The sequence below is a fragment of the Ammospiza caudacuta genome, chromosome 10 (genome assembly GCF_027887145.1).
Source record: "Ammospiza caudacuta isolate bAmmCau1 chromosome 10, bAmmCau1.pri, whole genome shotgun sequence".
Classification (NCBI taxonomy): domain Eukaryota; kingdom Metazoa; phylum Chordata; class Aves; order Passeriformes; family Passerellidae; genus Ammospiza; species Ammospiza caudacuta.
In genome coordinates this window covers 6,916,462-6,933,154 of record NC_080602.1, presented here as the reverse complement: position 1 = coordinate 6,933,154, position 16,693 = coordinate 6,916,462, and the positions used below count along the sequence as shown (strand labels likewise).

Sequence of the window (16,693 nt, the reverse complement as noted above, 5' to 3'; positions counted from 1 at the left end):
AATTTGCAGTGGTATCAGGCTTTGCCTATTGCTCTGCTTAGGCTGAGAGTCAAACCAAGATCAAAAGAAAAGTTAAGCCCATTTGAAATTTTGTATGGTAGACCTTATGCTATGCAAGTTGTAAATGGGGACGCTATAGACCAAATCGGTAATCAGTATATTTATGATTATGTAATTACGGTGGGGAAACAGTTTGATAAGAATGCTACTGTGGTGATAGGGCACCAACCTAAACAACCCGACTGCAAATTGCATCCGTTTAATCCCGGTGATTGGGTGTATGTTAAGAATCTTTTAGGAAAACCCCTACAAGAGAAGTGGGAGGGACCTTTCCAAGTACTGCTGACTACCTTCACTGCGGTTCGGATCAAGGAGCGACCCACGTGGATCCATTACTCACGAGTCAAGAAAGCTCCGGAGAATAAAAAAGAGGAGCAGACATCATGATCCTGACTCCACCTCAGATCTTCACAACCCTGATCATTGGACTAATGATAAGTATAGTGCTTCCCCAAGACTCTTCCCCAATAGACCCATGGTCTCATGCGCACCAGTGTATCCACCCAGAGTTGGGAACGAGAGGGCCCTATTTCGAGGTTTATGCCTTACGTAACAATCAGCCATATGCAAGTGAAGTGTGGGATCAGCCCTCCATGGTAGCATACAAGGGAGACCAAGTCCAAATTGGGTGTCGAGAACTTGACCCAGAGGAAGGGAAAACAAGGCGGCTAGTATTAACAATTAAACCCTTGATGCCAGCCTTTAAACATAACCTAATTACCTTTAGTCCAGTGAAAATGGGCAGGCCCACAGTCTGGATCCAGCAAAAAGGCCCAATTTCATGTCAGTGGAGCGACTTCAGGGAGGATCCACCTGGATCACAACAACCGATAAAGGGGGTGATTTATAGAGAAGATTCACTTGGGGAGCTACGCCCTCAAAACATAACCTATGACCCTCACCCCCTTCTCCATTCTCCGGGAGAAATTGTAATATCTAGTGGTCCTGAGGGAGGAAAAGCACTGTGTGAGATGGCATTTAGATTGGATCAGTCAATGACGTTCACATGTGAAAGGGAGTTGAAAACACTGGGACAGGATATTAGCTCCCTCGGGCGTGCTCTCGGGCGTGCTGTCGATTATAGGATACAATTACCAGAAGACGTGATCCCATTGTATCCAGATCTAGACTTGCCTCAAGAAACCACCCTACCAGTGGAGTGTAAAGCAGTACACAACCTAACCTTTATAGGGCCTCAGGTGATAAGAAAATCTAACGAACTAAAATTATTGTTAGACCCCACTTATTCCCTGAAAAAAGGTGCAAATTCACACCGATATTACTTATTTGCAAAAGGATTGCCGACCATTTATACAGCAAAGCCTTAAGGGATGGAATGCATGGCTAGCGACAAGGTCTCATCACAGAAAAACAAAAAGAGATCTAAGTGGGTGGATTGGCACCGGATTTGGCATAGTAAACACAATAGATCAAGAGGTATTAGTAAACGATCTAAGTACCGTCACATCGAGCTTAGGAAAGCTTAAGGTGCCTCTCAGTACATCCATGCTTACATTAGCTGAAACACAATCGCTAGTGGTGAAATTACTAACCATGGTAGCGAACCACACTGCAGAGGATTTTGTGAAGCTCGCTAACTACACAGGGGAGCTTGGCAAAGACATTGCACTCGCTATCCAATGCTCTCAGACGCAACAATGGGTACAGTCAGTAGCGGCAGGAATAATGAGAGAAGGAACGGCAGGTATATTACCTCAAGAAATAAGGGAAACAATATTAAAGGACAATCATACTACACGATTTGAAAGGGACCATCAAGCTTGGTGGCAATTAGTAAACTTCACTTACGAACCTCAACAAGAACACGTTGAAGCTTATGTCCTCACCATTAGTGCGGCAGAGGAAAGAGGTATCTTTCCCATCCTCACTTTAGGGACAATACATCAAGATGTCATTGTCAGGCCAATAAACCATAACGTCTGGGCCAGTTATGATTACACCAAAAATAAGTGGCAATCGGTTAGCACAGAAGCATGCATCCCTAGAGGACAATTAGGCTATGTTTGCGAAAATGCTGTGGTAGAAGCCGAAGATTTATGCTTAGATGCTGAAAATAGTGTATGTACCTTAGAAATGCTTCCGCATGATAGAACACAATCACAAGTTTACTATATAGGAAATGGGTGTGCTTGCGTAAGGACAGCTTGTGACAACGTCACTATAGATAATTGCCTAGAAGAGACTAACAATACTAACTTTTGTGTATGCAACTTTACCAAGATCATAGGTTGTGATTTTCATTACACTGTCCCAATAACTACCCAACAGCTAATTAACGCAAATTTCAACCTATATCAAGAGATACCGAAATTACAAATAGGGATGGACGTCAAAATTCTCAAAGCAATGCTTGCACACCCTAAAGTAAAGAAATTGGTGCAAAAGGTGAATCAAACAACTAAACGAATGGTATGGCAGATAGAACACAATTCAGAAAGGATAAAGAACGTCCTGACCGAAGTAGAACAAGTAGGCCAGCATCACTGGTGGGACATCTTTACAGGATACTCCCCAACAGCTACACAGGTCTTCCATTACCTGGTGCACCCAATGCTAGTAGTAATTATAGCTTTGTTATTACTAACTCTTACAAACATTTGTTTGTGGTGGAGACTAAGGGGCATAATGAAGAGGACCCAAATGATTTGGGCAATGGCACGAGCCTATCAGCGTCCTGTGGGACCAGAACTTGACGAAAGAATTCGTAAGCTATAAGAAAAGGGGGGAATGAAGCCCCAAAGCAGATAGCCTCCAAGAAATAATGAGTTAAAACATAGAATGTGAGGCATTTGAAGAAGGCATAGTATTAGGAAACACATAGAGCAATTAATCAGCTAAAGCATGAAACACAATGACAGGAAGGAGATAGGGATAGGGGGAACTGATGGGCTAAGCATGTTCAGAGCCAACAATGTCAAACTGACCCTAAGAACTTTGCCAAGCCATAGAGACCAAGCCAAGTACACCGGGAATTGACCAAATTAGGGAAGAGGTTCAAAAGTTTAAAGAGGAAGAGTCATCGGAAAGACCCCGTCTATGATGAAGGCAACAGGAACGACCACCCGAAAATTCCCCAAAAGAGATGTCTCCACCTACGCTCCGCCTACACCACGCCCCATATGAATATGCATGATTATGTATCTGATCTGATGTAATCCTATACCCAAAATTGTATATAAGGCTTGCTTTTGCTATGTGAACTCAGAAATCCACTTCGTGATTTCTCCGACGCGTCGTAATAAAATACCTCCTGCTTATCTGACTTAGGCTGAGTCTCTTAAGCAGTTAGTCTCGCCTTTTGGGGCAAAATTCGGCATCAATACAGACAGACCAGATTGGGCAACTGAATCCAAAACACCATCACCAGAGGTCAACTAAGAAATTACCCTTTGGTAAAGAAATCTCCATAACACATTCCACGTGTTCACAACAACAGGTGCAGCAAGTGAAGATAAGAATTGTTTCTCATTCATTTCTCTGATCTTCTCACAGCCTTCCCCAGAAAAATGCCTGGCAAAGTTATGCCTGCTGCTCTCTGTGGAGAGATCTGCAGCCACAGACAATACCTGCAGTTAATTGTGAGCAGAACATCTTGAGCAGCTTTCCTAATTATGTCATTTCAAGCTGGAAACTCATGATGGTCTGAAGAGCAATATGGACTTCATGACAATCATTACAGGAGACAATCTGCAAGTGACATTCTCACCAGTGCTCACTCAGGAAAGCCAAGGATGAGATGCATCTGATCTATCTTCAGATGGCTGCCAGGGCACACAGGTCACTTTGCTTTGTGGAGAAAGAGAGACACTACTGCCAAGTTTAAATGCCTCCTCATATGGGACGTGTGTGTCTTAGAATAAGGGAACTCATCACTCTGGAGAATTGTCTCTGCAACCAGGTATGACAATCTGGAAAAGTAGCTCAGATGCATTCTGAACAGATAAACAGGGCCATATTTGAACGATTCAGAAAATCAGTAACAGAGATAAAAACAGAAGCCAGACATCCCAGAACTACACTCACATTTCATTTGCTTCCCTAGAGACCAGATGCACAGCTTCACAACCCCACCAGGAACAATTCTCCTGATCAACCTGTCTCTTCCATGACCACAGGAAGATGCCAGCTGTGCTACTGAGGCATGTGGTCACTTTCCTGCCACTGCTGAGCAGGACAGAGCTAAATAAATCCCCTCTGCTATCAGAGCAGAACAGGTACAAGCAGCTCTGCAGCTGCCATGAAGAGACAGCAAGGAGCAAATTCCTGTCTTAAATGCTGATTGCAGCACAGGGGGAAATAAACCAAACATGCTGTCCATCAAGCAGATTACATGAAGGACAGGAATATCAAGACAAAAAGTCCACATTCAGATACCTGTTGACTGAAGTTGTTCAGGAATTGCTTTGCTCCTTACTACTCAAACTTGGCACTGTTTGAGGGTAAGAAAACCCTGATTCAGCCAGACCAAAGCACATGGATGAGAACTGCATCTTTGTGGAATGGCATCTTGCTTCCAAACTGAGATTTCTCATCAAAACACCCATCTGAAAAAGATTCCACTCAGATGAAAGAAAAGCCCCTTTTGAATTTACTTGTCCCAAGTCATGCAGCAGAAACTTGGCTCTCTCCCAGCCTCCACAACACTGCCCTTGCCACTGCACTGGATCGTCTGAGCTGCCACCAATGGGTGTCTGTTTGTCTCTCCATTTTTGTGGAAAACCCTCTAGAGAAGTTGTGTTCAGCACAATGCACAAGTAGACATTTTTTATCCTAGAGCATTTGTAGGGAAAGGAAACAATCTGTGGCATTGGTCATCTCTGCCAGACAGTTTTTCCTGAGGAAGAGGCATGTAAAGCTTGTCATGTGCTTTGTCACATCTGACAAAAGTGCTCAGTACCGTTTGCCAGCAGACAATGTGGCCTGGGGCTCCTCTGAGCCATCGTTCCTCTCCTTCACCGGCTCCTTGACAGATGGGCCTTCAGCCTTCTGGTTTTCCATCCCCGACAAAGACACAGAGAAACCCCATCAATCTTTAGAATATAAAACAGGAAATTCCCTGTTTAAAACACAAGTTAGAACCAGGATCACTGCTACCAAGGCTTAGGGAAACATTTCCTAACTTACAGATGAAACAGACCAGAGATTCAGTGATGCCAACTCTTTGTTTTCAACAGCCCAAGGCAGGTCATGGGTGCTACCAGACTGATAGCAGTCTAAAATCCCAAATTCCTTAGTCTTGAGCAGAAATGGGAATAATGCAAACTGGCAGGCAATGAGTGTTCGTGAAGGAAGCAGCAGAACAAACTGGACTCTTTGGGGGTTGGCCCAGTGTGTTGGAAGTTGCTTTGGTTCAACACTCACTCTCCCTGTGCCTGCACAAAGGCAGGCTCCCTTCTATAATGTCGATAGAAAAAATAAAATCCCTCCCCCCCAAACAAACAAAGGATTTTCCCCTGGATGCTGCTGAATTCACCAAGCTTCTTCCAGCCCCACATGGCTGGACAGCAGGGCAGTATTCCCAAAAGACAGACAGTCATTGTAGTAACTAGGATTGACCTGGACATCTTTTGTAAATTTGGGAATTTTCTTGGCACTACTACTTCCAGTGTCCTTTGCAAAGACTCTGTTATCTTCAGAAGCACAATTCTCACTTAATTGCTTTACAGGGGGCAGAGTAGGGAGAGCATGGTGGGGGTTACTCTTAAATGTAAACCCATTTTCTCCTCTTTCCCTTTCCTCTTTGTGACCAATATTTAAAATATTCAAAACCCCACTTTTCCCTAAAAATATCAGTTCCTTTGTGGTCTGCAGATGAACAGGCTGAGGATTAACAGCTCATTCCCAGGAGCAAAATGATTCAGCAGAAGAGGAATGAGCTAAAGACAGATTGGGTATGTTTGATCTCATATTAGCAGAGGCAATACTTGCACAAAGGAGACATTTCTCCTGCCCAGCACTTACTTTCTTCTTAATTCTTGTCAGAATATCTTCCAGGTCACGGGGGGAAAGAGATTGTTCCAAAAGTGTTGTAAATTGTTGATGATTGAGCAACATCTTCACCATCTCCTGTCCATAATGCCGAAGGAAGGAAGGAAGGAAGGAAGGAAGGAAGGAAGGAAGGAAGGAAGGAAGGAAGGAAGTGAAAGAAAAGTGAACAAACACAGGAAGAGTGTTAAAAGAAAAGGCTGATACCTTAAACTCATCAGGTGCAATCCCTGCATAAGAAGGCATTGCCTACTTAGCAAAGAGGGAGATTTACCTCACTTGACACTGCACAGTGCTGTCAGCTGAACACAAGAGGCAAGAGGAGAATGTGGGGCAACAGAAAAATACCATTTCACTCTGAAACTGGGGGTGTGCTTCTGTGGCATCAAAGCATCCCAGAGACCAAGCAAAACACATCTGCTTTGTTGTCAGAGCCTGTTAGCAGTGTCTTGCTGCCATTGCAAAATAATTTGCCTTTCTTTAACTGGCAGGGAAGCCAGGAATAAACACCTCATGCATCCTCTTGATTATTCTATACTATGTGTATGCACAGGGACAGCTAGTTGCTCTGGTGTTCTTGGCAGCTATTCATGGGAATTTCATCACCAAAGGAAGGGGATTTTGGTGGTTTGGGTTGATTTTGCCAGTAGGAAACCACAGTTTTCTTCAAGAAGAAATGTGGACCTCACTAAGCCACAGATAACAGCATTCTAGAAATCTGCAGAACAGGTTTAGAAAGACTGAATATGTTGGCTAAAGACCCCTGAAATATTTCTAGCAAAGTCTGAAGTTAATGGGAAATGGATGTTTGGGATCCTTCAGTGATGGACATTAGCAAACACTTTGGCTTTGTGTTGTGCACCTAAGGCCAAACAAAAGTGTTGGACTGGCTGATCTGAGCTCCTTTGATCTCAGTAAAGAATCCTTCAAGCCACAGGAAAAAGGTGGCAATGCTCCTTTTTGCTGGCCAACCCAAGGTTTCCCAGTACAGCCATTTGCCCAGGCAGCCCAGAGCAGTGGTCACAGTGCCAAGGCTGACAGAGCTCAAGAAGAGTTTGGACAATGCTCTCAAGCACATGGAGTGACTCTTGGGGTCACTGCACATGGCCAGGAGATGGGCTCGATGACCCTGATGGGCCCTTCCAACTCAGCATATTCCATGGTTCTGTGACCCTTATTCACACCGTGAGGTAACTTCATATTCCCTTTAGTTTCCACTCTTGTGTGGTTTCACCTTCACAGCCAGACACAAAGCGGTTTTCCTGTTTTGGGAGGTGAAATGAAGATCATTACTTGTGTCCTTGTGGCAGTCCTGAGCAAGCTTCCCTGCCACGTGTGGCAGCCTCTCAGCCCTGGGGGTGCCTGCGAGCTGGGTGACTCCAATTCTCTCCACCAGGGACAGGAGGAGTTGGGCCGCACACTCGCGCACCGGGGCGGGGCGGCTGCTGGGGAGGAGAGAGCAAACCCTGGGCACAGGGACAAGGAGCAGCGGCAGCGCCGGCCTTGGCCAGAGCTGCTCCCTGCCCTTGCTGGGGGAAGGAGCCCGGGCTCTCCCTGCGCCTTCAGACACCTGCACAAGGCTCTGTCCTCAGCTAAACACAAAGGTAGCATTGCACACTAGGCCTGCCTGCACGGAAGAGGGAGGAATTCAGTCTCCCTGCACTGTCTGATACTCAGTTTCTTTCACAGTATTTACTCGGAGAAAGATTAAAGAAATAGATGACATATGAATAATTTAGAAATTAGGACAATTGATGCTGACCCATCAGAGGACACCCAGTACACAGAGCTACAGCAGGACTGAGGCTCTTTCCACCCATTTATCCCCAAATCTGCAGACCTTTGGAAAACAACAAATGCAGGGAAAACACGTGGTGGGCTGTGAAGTTGCAGAATATCCAGCAATGCAGCCTGTTTCTGCTGTGGGGCTTGGCAATGGATCCATCTGAATGTTTTACCCTATTGCAAAGCTGAGGAAAGGGGGGCAGGCAGTTTAGCCAGGCTGTCCTGCTCTAGAGAGTGTCTCTTGGGAACTATCAGGCCCAGCACCAACATTTAAGGCAGCATTTGCTGCAACTGTCCCATGGCTGTCAGCCTGTGGAGGTGCCTGTAGAGTGATTCATCTTCTCAAGGCTAACATGAAACATCAGTTTGCATAGAAAGTAGAGCTCTAAGCCAGGACAGTCATACAAGACTCCTTTGGCAGGAGCTGCACCTGCTGTGCAGGCTGTGCCACACCCAGCAGATTGTCCCCCATGTGCTCCACGCCCCAGCAAGGACCCTCCTCATTTCCCAAGTTAATGGCATCATGAGGAGACGTGGTTTTCCCAGGGCCTCTGTGGTTAGAGCTGTGAAATACCAAACACTGCTCACAGCTGCAATTGCAATTGCCCCTCTGCCCACAAAAGCACAAGGCTCTATCCTTGGCCTTTGCAGGCACTTTTCCTTCCCCATCAGTCACCACATCTAGGAAAATCTGACAGACTGGGAGAACTCCAGGAAGCAGCAGGAAGCTGAGTCAGAGGAGCTTTAGTTTGGATATCAGGAAAAAGGGTTTTTCACCCAGAGGGTGGCTGGGCACTGGAACAGGCTCCCCAGGGCAGTGGTCACAGCACCAAGCCTGACAGGGCTGAAGGAGCATTTGGACAGCAATCTCAGGAACTTGGTGTGACCCTTGGGCTGCTCTGGGCAAGGCCAGGAGCTGGACTCCATGGTCCTGATGGGCCCCTTCCAGCTCCCCATATTCTACACTTCTGTGATTCTGAGAACTGATGGGCTGCAGGAGGGCAGAAATAGGTGACAAGAGGACAGAAGTGAGGTTGGTTGGAGAATCAAGTCACTGAGTTCATAGAAGATGCAGGATACAGGACCCTTCCCTCCAACCATTCCCATTCTCTTCTCCCTCCCACACACACAAAGGTGAAGAATATCACTAAAAGAAGAAGAACCTACTTGAGTCCCATGTCCATGAGAGCAGTCATTGCTCGTGCAGGAGTCACATTCTGCACCAGGATCCCCAGGGTCTGACTGGCTGCTTTCTGAACAAATTCTGGGGAGTTGGACACCATCTGGAGAAGGACCCGAGCAACCTCATCCACCTCAGAGTCCATGTCCTTCTTCAAGGTCACAGAGAGCTCTCCCAGAGTGACAATGGCAGAGCAGGACACCTTGGAACGGAGGTTGGTCACCTGGGGAAGCCATGAGGGGAAACATAAGAATTACGTTGGAAAGAAAACCAGTTGCCTTCAGGAGAAGTCCCAGGAAATGACAACACATCCCACTGGGTCCAGGGGAACGTACAAGTACAGGAAGAGCTGGAGAGCACAAGCACAGAAAGGCACTTACTCTGGCACCAATTTCTGGCCTCAGACCTGCTCACTTCAGGGCTAAAATAAAAATTTCATTCAGTGTTCTACTTAACCCTTCTAAAATGTCCACAGCTTTGATTTTAGGCCCTTTTACTAGAAAATTAAAGCAAGGGCTGCTTTCAAATCATCAAAGCACAAGTCATAAAGATAAAAGAGTCAGGTGCTCCTGTTCAAAAAAGCAACACCAGCAGTTGAAGCACTCAGCCAGGAAACAGAAAACACAGGCTCAGTTCTACAGAATAATTTGCATTGTTGAATTACAGCTTGGGCAGAAACTGGGACTCTGGGAAATAACATCATTAGCGTCTCAGTTTCTGCATTTGCACTCAAGGATGAGTGTCAGATACCCGACCTGCCAGTAAATACAGATGCATGTGCCCACAGATCCTACAGACAGCTGACAGAAATTAGAAATCTCAGGTCTAAAACCAGAAATGAAGGCAGACCCTGAGCACACATGGAGATGAACAAGCACATACCTACTCTACACACCGTGTATGAAGTATGGGGGACAATTCAGAACAACGTTCTCACCTCGCTGGTAACTGCCAAGCAAACCTCACGGAGGCTTCAAAGCAGGACCTCTGAATGGGACCCAGCCAGGTGTTGGATGGTGAAGAGTCCCTTCTCGTTCAGCTCCCTGAAAGGCAGAAGATTGATTTTTCTCTCCACCAAGGCAGCACCCTCTGAAATGAGCAGCACTGGGACAGGTACATAGAGGTGTCAGGGATGGGCAGGGGCGTTTGGAGCCTGCAGTTGCTCCTCAGCTTGGCCCCTCTCCTGCAGAGGCTGGTCCAGGCCAACACTTGGGTGGTGCTCCGGGGCCTTGGAGCCAGGGGTGAGGTACCACATCTGTACCAGCTGTGCAGCAAGCCCGACGGTACCTCCATGGACGGCGTCTGGGGGCCTTGGTCGCAGGCTCTGGCTGCAGAGACCCCCCACTCCTCCGGTGAGCAGCCATCCCCTCTGCAGGGTGCTGGCAGCAGCAGCAGGGAGGCACCCACGCCTGGGGCTGCAGGGCTGGGGGTCCTGTTGTAGCAAGGTGTGACTCCCAAGTTTTGGGGGGCCAAGGGGAAGCAGCCCCCTCCCTGTCCTGGCTCTCCCTGCCCAGGAGACATCGGGCTGTGCTGCAGAACCCCTGACCTGCGGCACGTGCGCTGCGAGCGGGGCTGGGACCCTGCAGAGCCCCACAGCTCCCACCAGCTCCTCTACCGGCCACCTCCGAGCGGGGCTGGCACAAGGTAAGGGGCATGGCAGGCAGGTGGCACCCATGCAGGCACATCCCAGAGACCACTGGTCCTGCTGCGTCCCAATATCCCACACTGGGCCCCTTGCCCATGCCCTGCTCTGTCCTGCCCTTCCACCACCAATCTCATACCCCCTCACCACATTGCACCTCCAACTACAAGCAGCAGTAGCTTTCCTGGGGAAGAGCAGGAGGACTGCTGGCTGTGGGTATGCTTTGGTGAGACTGACTGGCTCCCCACTCCTCCCACAGGGAAGATGCATGGCAACAGTGCGAGGAGGTAAGCAGGGGGGCACAGGGCACCTATGCCTGCACCTTCCAGCCCAAGGCTGGCAGTGCCATCTCTGTCCTGGTGAATGTCACCAGGACCCACATGCTGCCCACACTCAGCTACTTCAAGGAGCCCTTTTGGCTGCACCAGGCTGGTGAGTCCCAGTGCCACCGCAGCCCCTGCTTGGCTCACAGGGGACACAGTGTCCCATGTCCCATTTCACAGGAGCGACAAATGCCTATCCCCAACACCAGCAGTGCTCACAGATGCCCCACAGCTTGTGCAGGCAACAGCGTCGCAGGGCCGGCTGAGCCTGCAGTGGCTGCCGCCCCTGGAGCTGCCTGCAGAGCAGCTGGACTACCAGGTCCGCTATGCCATGGAGAACAGCCATGACTGGAAGGCAAGGCCTGCCCAGGGTACCCCGAGCAGCGCTGACCCCTCCGCTGCTGACACACGGCAGGCGCGGGGTCGGGCCAAGCGGGACCCGCCCCTTGGTGCCAGCCCACAGCAGCCCTGCCTCCAGCTCGGCTCTGCCCCGCAGGTCCTGCAGGTTCCGCGAGCAGCGAGGAAAGAGGTCCTGGACCTGCGGCCAGGCTCCCGCTACCCCGCGCAGGTGCGGGCCCAGCCCAGCGGGCCGTGGTACCGGGGCAGCTGGAGCGCCGGGCCCAAACCCGTTGTGGTTGATGCCGTGGCCGATGCGGGTAAGGGGCAGGGCTGGAGGCCGCGGCCGCAGGAGCCACACGGCTGACGGCAAGAGGCGGACAGTGCTGGAAATGGGGAGGGGGGCACGGGGCAGGGGGCTGCGAGGGGCTCAGAGATGGTGGCTCTGGGAAAGGCTACAGTTCCGGCATTCCTCCTCCGATGCAGGCTGGCTCATCCCCAGTGTTACGGTGGTGCCGCTGCTCTTCTCAGCAGCGCTCCTGGGGCTGCGCTGCACCTTCCCCTCCCTCTACAGGTAAGGGCTGTGCCGGGGGCAGGCGGGGGGGTCCAGCACCAAGCCTGGGCACCTTGCATGGGGCATTAGGGCACCTCAAGTCTGAGGGTCAATTCGATGCCCCTTCCTGCGTAGCCAGCAACATGAAGCAGAAACTCTGGCCGCCCGTTCCTGAGCTGCACCGTGCTCTGGGCAGCTTCCTCCAGGAAAGCAGCAAGCACGGCCAGGTGAGTGGGTGGGCAGGGCGACTCAGCTGCTCCCGGGGGCAGCTCGAAGGGCAGCCCCTACCCCGTCCTTTCCATGTCGCCCCAGGCCATGCCTTCGACAAGCAGCCCCGGAGGAGACCGTCCTGCCCTGCCTGCTGGAGGTGCTGCCCGGCCCGCGGCGTGAGGCGGGCCCGCCGCCGGAGCACGCTGGGGGCCGCCTGTCCAGCACTGACATCGCCAACCAGTCCTACCTGCTCATGAGCGGCTGGGAGCCGCGGGCAGCCACGACCGCCCCCACCCCGCCATAAACTCCTGTTCCCCCCGAGCCCCCGCCTGGTTCCTCCTGCGCCGCCGCGCCCCCGGCCCGGATCGCCTCACCTTAGCAAGAACGCCCCGCCCTGGTCCCGCCCGGTCCCGCCCGGTCCCGTCCCCGGTCCCGTCCCCGGTCCCGTCCCCGGTCCCGCCCCCTCACTTCACGAGCGGAGCGCTCCGCCCCGTCCCGCGGCTCAGCCAATCGCGTTGCGTCGCGCGGCCGTCGCCGGACAGTGCGCGGCCGGTGGGTGTGAAGCGGCCAAGCGCGGCCCCGTCCGCCCGCCGTTTGAAATGCTGCGGGGCGGCCGAGCGGCGGCGGCGCCGCTGAGGTGAGCGTGCCACAGGGCCGGAGAGGCGGCCTGGAGGCGCAGTCCCGAGAGGGGAGGCTGTGGTGAGGCGGGCAGGGGAAGGGAGAATGTCGCTTTTCGGAGGGAGCCCCAAAGAGCGGCTGGAAGAGGTGCCGGCTGATCAAGGAGCCCCGAGGAGCGGAGGGAGGGCGTATCGGCTGACGGAGTGTCCCGAGGAGCGCCTGGGGAGAGTGGGGGTGTGCTTTGGCGGGGAGGAGCGGCCGGAGCGCTTGCACGGTCCGGTGGTGGGGAGGCCGGCGGGGCTGTCGGAGTAGGCTCAGCCCGGCCGGTGGGCACGGCTAACCCCGCCCGCCCGCAGGACCACGGCGCAGTTCCTGTTGGAGGCGGACCTGCACGGGCTGCTGAAGCTGGACACGCTGATCCCGAACGCGCCGCCTGCGCGATGGCAGCGCAAGGCCAAGGAGAGCGGCCCCGGGCCCAGCCCTGTCGGCGTGTCGCCCCTGAAGCCGGCCAGTCGCTCCCACAGCTCCAGCAAGACGCCGTCCACGACAGCCGGTGAGCGCCGGCCACCGGCGGCAGAGGTTGAGTGTGGGAGCCTGGCCCAGGCTGCTTGTCCGTAGCCACGGGGCTCTGGGCTCCCTGCCACGCTGCCCTACCGGCTGCTGCTCAGGCAGGAGGAGGTGAGCTGTGCTCCTGACAGCCACCCACCTCCTTGCCAGCATGAGGGGCAGAGCTCTGAGCACTGGGGCTGGCCAGCTGCTGTTCGCCCAGCTGAGCCTTGCTGGCACAGCTGTATGCTAGGACGAGTGTGGGCAGGACTGTCAGCTGACAGCTTTACATCCTGTGAGCGTTTTTGTATCTTCCCCTTATCTCTGGACTCTGGAATTGTTGCACTAGACCCAAGGAGTTGCACCACACTGTCCCTAACCAACTTGGTGGCAGGGAGGAAAATATAAGTTAGTTGTGACTGTGTGGCATGAGACCTCAGAGTCCTACTTGTCTGGTGGGTGTGATGTGGAAGAGTGTTGGGTTTGCTCCCGTGAAAGCTCTAATACAGGCTGTTAAATAGCTGTGAGACAATATTTTCATATGTGAATGCAGGTAAATCTGGATCCAAAATTCAAAGCTACCCCACAAAGGCCGGGGGGGATCGCTGCATTCCCAAACGCAGCATTATGCAGATGGAGATGGCAAATTTCCTCCTAAGCAAAGAGAATGACCCTGCTGAGGATTCCCCTACCAAGAAGGTGAGCATGTTGCTAAGTTACAATTACTTCAACAACCCGCTTCTCCTTCCTGCCCCTTTACAGAGCAGTGAACAATAGGTTCTATCAAGGGGGCACACGGGACTGACAAGTCCCAGCCATCACTACTTGCAGCTCTGGGCTTCAGGAGCCTAGGATGAGACTGAAGCTGTAGAGACTGCCATGCACTCTAAGCCTATGCTGCTTCTGGTAGCAAAATTTAGCTTTTGACTAATGAGGCTTTAAAATGTAGCAGGCAACACAAACACAAAGCTGTGAGCCTATGCAAAGTGAAACTGCTGGTGGTAGCTATTCTAGGACAATGTCTGCACAGGGAACACTTCTGGAATGTTTTACACTGTCTTCTGAAATCTGTTTGTGAAGCATCTGGTCGCTTTGTGGCTGTGGCTTTTCGCACTGGCAATGACACTGAATTTGCCATTGTGTGAAAATGTGAGCAGGACGATGTATGAAAGTGTGAGGAAAAACTGCTTTGACCTGCCTCTGTGTGACTGACCCTTGCAGCACAGGCAAACATCTTCAGATTCTAAGAGAAGGGGACTTAGGTGTCTGTTTAAATTGCAGTGTGGGAATTGTTTTAAATGCATTGCACTGAGGGTGATTTGTCTCTGTAGGAGCAACAGAAAGCCTGGGCAGTGAATCTGAATGGTTTTGATGTAGAAGAGGCAAAAATCCTCCACCTCAGAGGAAAACCACAGAATGCTCCAGAAGGTATGATCCAGGCTCTGTGTGAGCTGAATCAGCAGGAGAGATCAGGTCAGGGGAACAGCAACACAGAGGCTCTGTGTGTGGTCACAGGAGAAATCAACTGGTTTCTGAGAGCTGTGCAGGCTGGAGTCTCCTTTCTTAAGGTTCCTGAGGTGGAGGGAGGGCATAACAGTTACAGTGAATTTATTTAGGAGAGTTGCTATGACTGCCAGTTGGTCACCTGTTACAGGGCTTGCAAGGGTCTTCAGGGTGGAGAGAGAGACGAGAATCTTGACCTCATGTTCAGAAGGTTTGATTTATTATTTTATGATATATATTACATTATTACTAAAAGAAATAGAAGGAAAGTTCCCAGAAGCTAGCTAAGCTAAGAATAGAAAAAGAATGAATAAACAAAGGGCTGTGTCTCAGCAGAGAGCGAGACCTAGCTCTGCCTTGAGTGGTCAGTAAATCCAAACATCCACCCGAGACCAATCACACATCCACCTGTTGCATTCCCCAGCAGCAGATAACCATTGTTTACCTTTGGTTGCTGAGGCCACACCTCCTCAGAAGGGGGAAAAATCCTAAAGAAAGGATTTTTATGAAAAGATGTGGGTGACATTTCACCTATACTGCAGGTTCCAAACCTTCCTGAAGTCTGTAAGAGCATCAAACCCTCTGCTGTGCACTTTCTAGCTTAAACTGCAACTAAATATAATGGGATTCAAAAACCCAAGTGTTTGTCAAATTTGTTTCCATGAATGAGGAAATTGTAGCTCACCCCTGTTCAGCAGTTCATACTGCCCATGATTTTAGTGCACTGCAGGCTTGTGAGTATTTCTCTTAGGACTTTATTTTCACTCCAAGGGATTCCTAGTTGGGTGAGCAGCACTCAGCTGGGAGGAAACTAACTCAGGTTAACAAACCTGTTCCCCTGCACACAGGCTGTCAGAATAACCTGAAAGTGCTCTACAGTCAAAAAATGGCACCTGGATCCAGCAGGAAGAATAGCAGAAATATTCCCTCAAAGCCAGAACGGGTCATGGATGCACCAGAGATGTTCAACGACTACTGTAAGTAGGCTGCAGGGTTGAGTGCTGGGCATCCAGAACATTCTGCACTGGATTGCTGTTCCTAGGACAGTGTAACTGGGCTATCTGTATTATTTGGTGTACCCAGGCTAGCACAGACCCCTTCTGGAGTGTCCCTGTGTGGCCTTAGCGGGACACTGGTCTAGGGCACAGTGTAGATGCCTTGGAGCAGGGTACCTGGCCCCAGCAGCTGGGCATAGTGACACTCAGAAGGCTGCCCCTCACCTGCACGTGTGTGTGTGCACATGTGCACCCACACCTGCTGCAGCAGCACGGGTGAAGGGCAGGGCTCTCTAGCCATCATGGTGTGACCTGCATTGCTCTTTCAAATTGTAGAACTGAATCTCATAGACTGGAGCTCCCAGAACTTCCTGGCACTGGCTCTGGACAACACTGCTACACAGCGCTCTCATACCAGGACCTCAGTGCTGCCTCACCTGAGGATTCAGAGCTGCCTCCCGGCCTTTCCAGGCTAAGTGCAGGTGCTCAGGACTCTGAGGTTTCCTAGCTTCTTGGGAGAAGGTGTTTGCTTCATCTGGACTTCTTGGGGTTTCATTGGAGGTGCCAGGCACAGGCAAATTTCATCTCCACTGTGAGCTCTTCATTCTGCTTGTTCCCATGAAGCTCAAATGCCACCCTGAGCTCATCATTCCTCTGGTTCCCGTAGACCATCACAGCCCTTCCATGGCCTCTCCAGAGAGGAGCAGCTGCACATCTTCAGAGCTGCAGTTGCCGGCCTGCATCCCATCAGGGAGGGAAAGAGTTTCTACCCTTGCTTTCCAAGCAGGTCCTGGTTAATGACCCTTTAAAGTGTTTTCCTGCAGTGCTCTATCATGGGTAGATCTCAAGTGAGAATCAGGTAGAAAGGGTCAAGTCGCCTAGGAAGGGGGACCTTGAAAACAGAAAGATTCTCTGCCTGCTTTTCCTGTCCTTGCT

At 50.9% G+C, this 16,693-nt stretch overlaps 1 protein-coding gene across 1 annotated transcript; it reads left to right on the top strand.

Moving 5' to 3' along the window:
- The first annotated feature begins 1,614 nt into the window (after nucleotides 1-1,614).
- On the top strand, nucleotides 1,615-12,399 carry LOC131561689 (thrombopoietin receptor-like). Its single transcript, XM_058811066.1, has 9 exons — nucleotides 1,615-1,722; nucleotides 10,221-10,383; nucleotides 10,546-10,675; nucleotides 10,933-11,105; nucleotides 11,209-11,351; nucleotides 11,493-11,674; nucleotides 11,733-11,906; nucleotides 12,025-12,134; nucleotides 12,218-12,399. The coding sequence occupies exons 1-9, from the start codon at nucleotides 1,615-1,617 to the stop codon at nucleotides 12,397-12,399; spliced, it is 1,365 nt and encodes a 454-aa protein (XP_058667049.1).
- The last annotated feature ends 4,294 nt before the right edge of the window (nucleotides 12,400-16,693 follow it).

Excerpts from the sequence above, each read along its gene's own strand:
- LOC131561689 (XM_058811066.1), top strand. The coding sequence starts at position 1,615 with ATGGTAGCGAACCACACTGCAGAGGATTTTGTGAAGCTCGCTAACTAC. Across the intron at positions 11,352-11,492 it reads AGAACAGCCATGACTGGAAG|GTCCTGCAGGTTCCGCGAGC; the intron begins GCAAGGCCTGCC and ends TCTGCCCCGCAG. Across the intron at positions 11,675-11,732 it reads AAGGGGCAGGGCTGGAGGCC|GGGGGCACGGGGCAGGGGGC; the intron begins GCGGCCGCAGGA and ends GGAAATGGGGAG.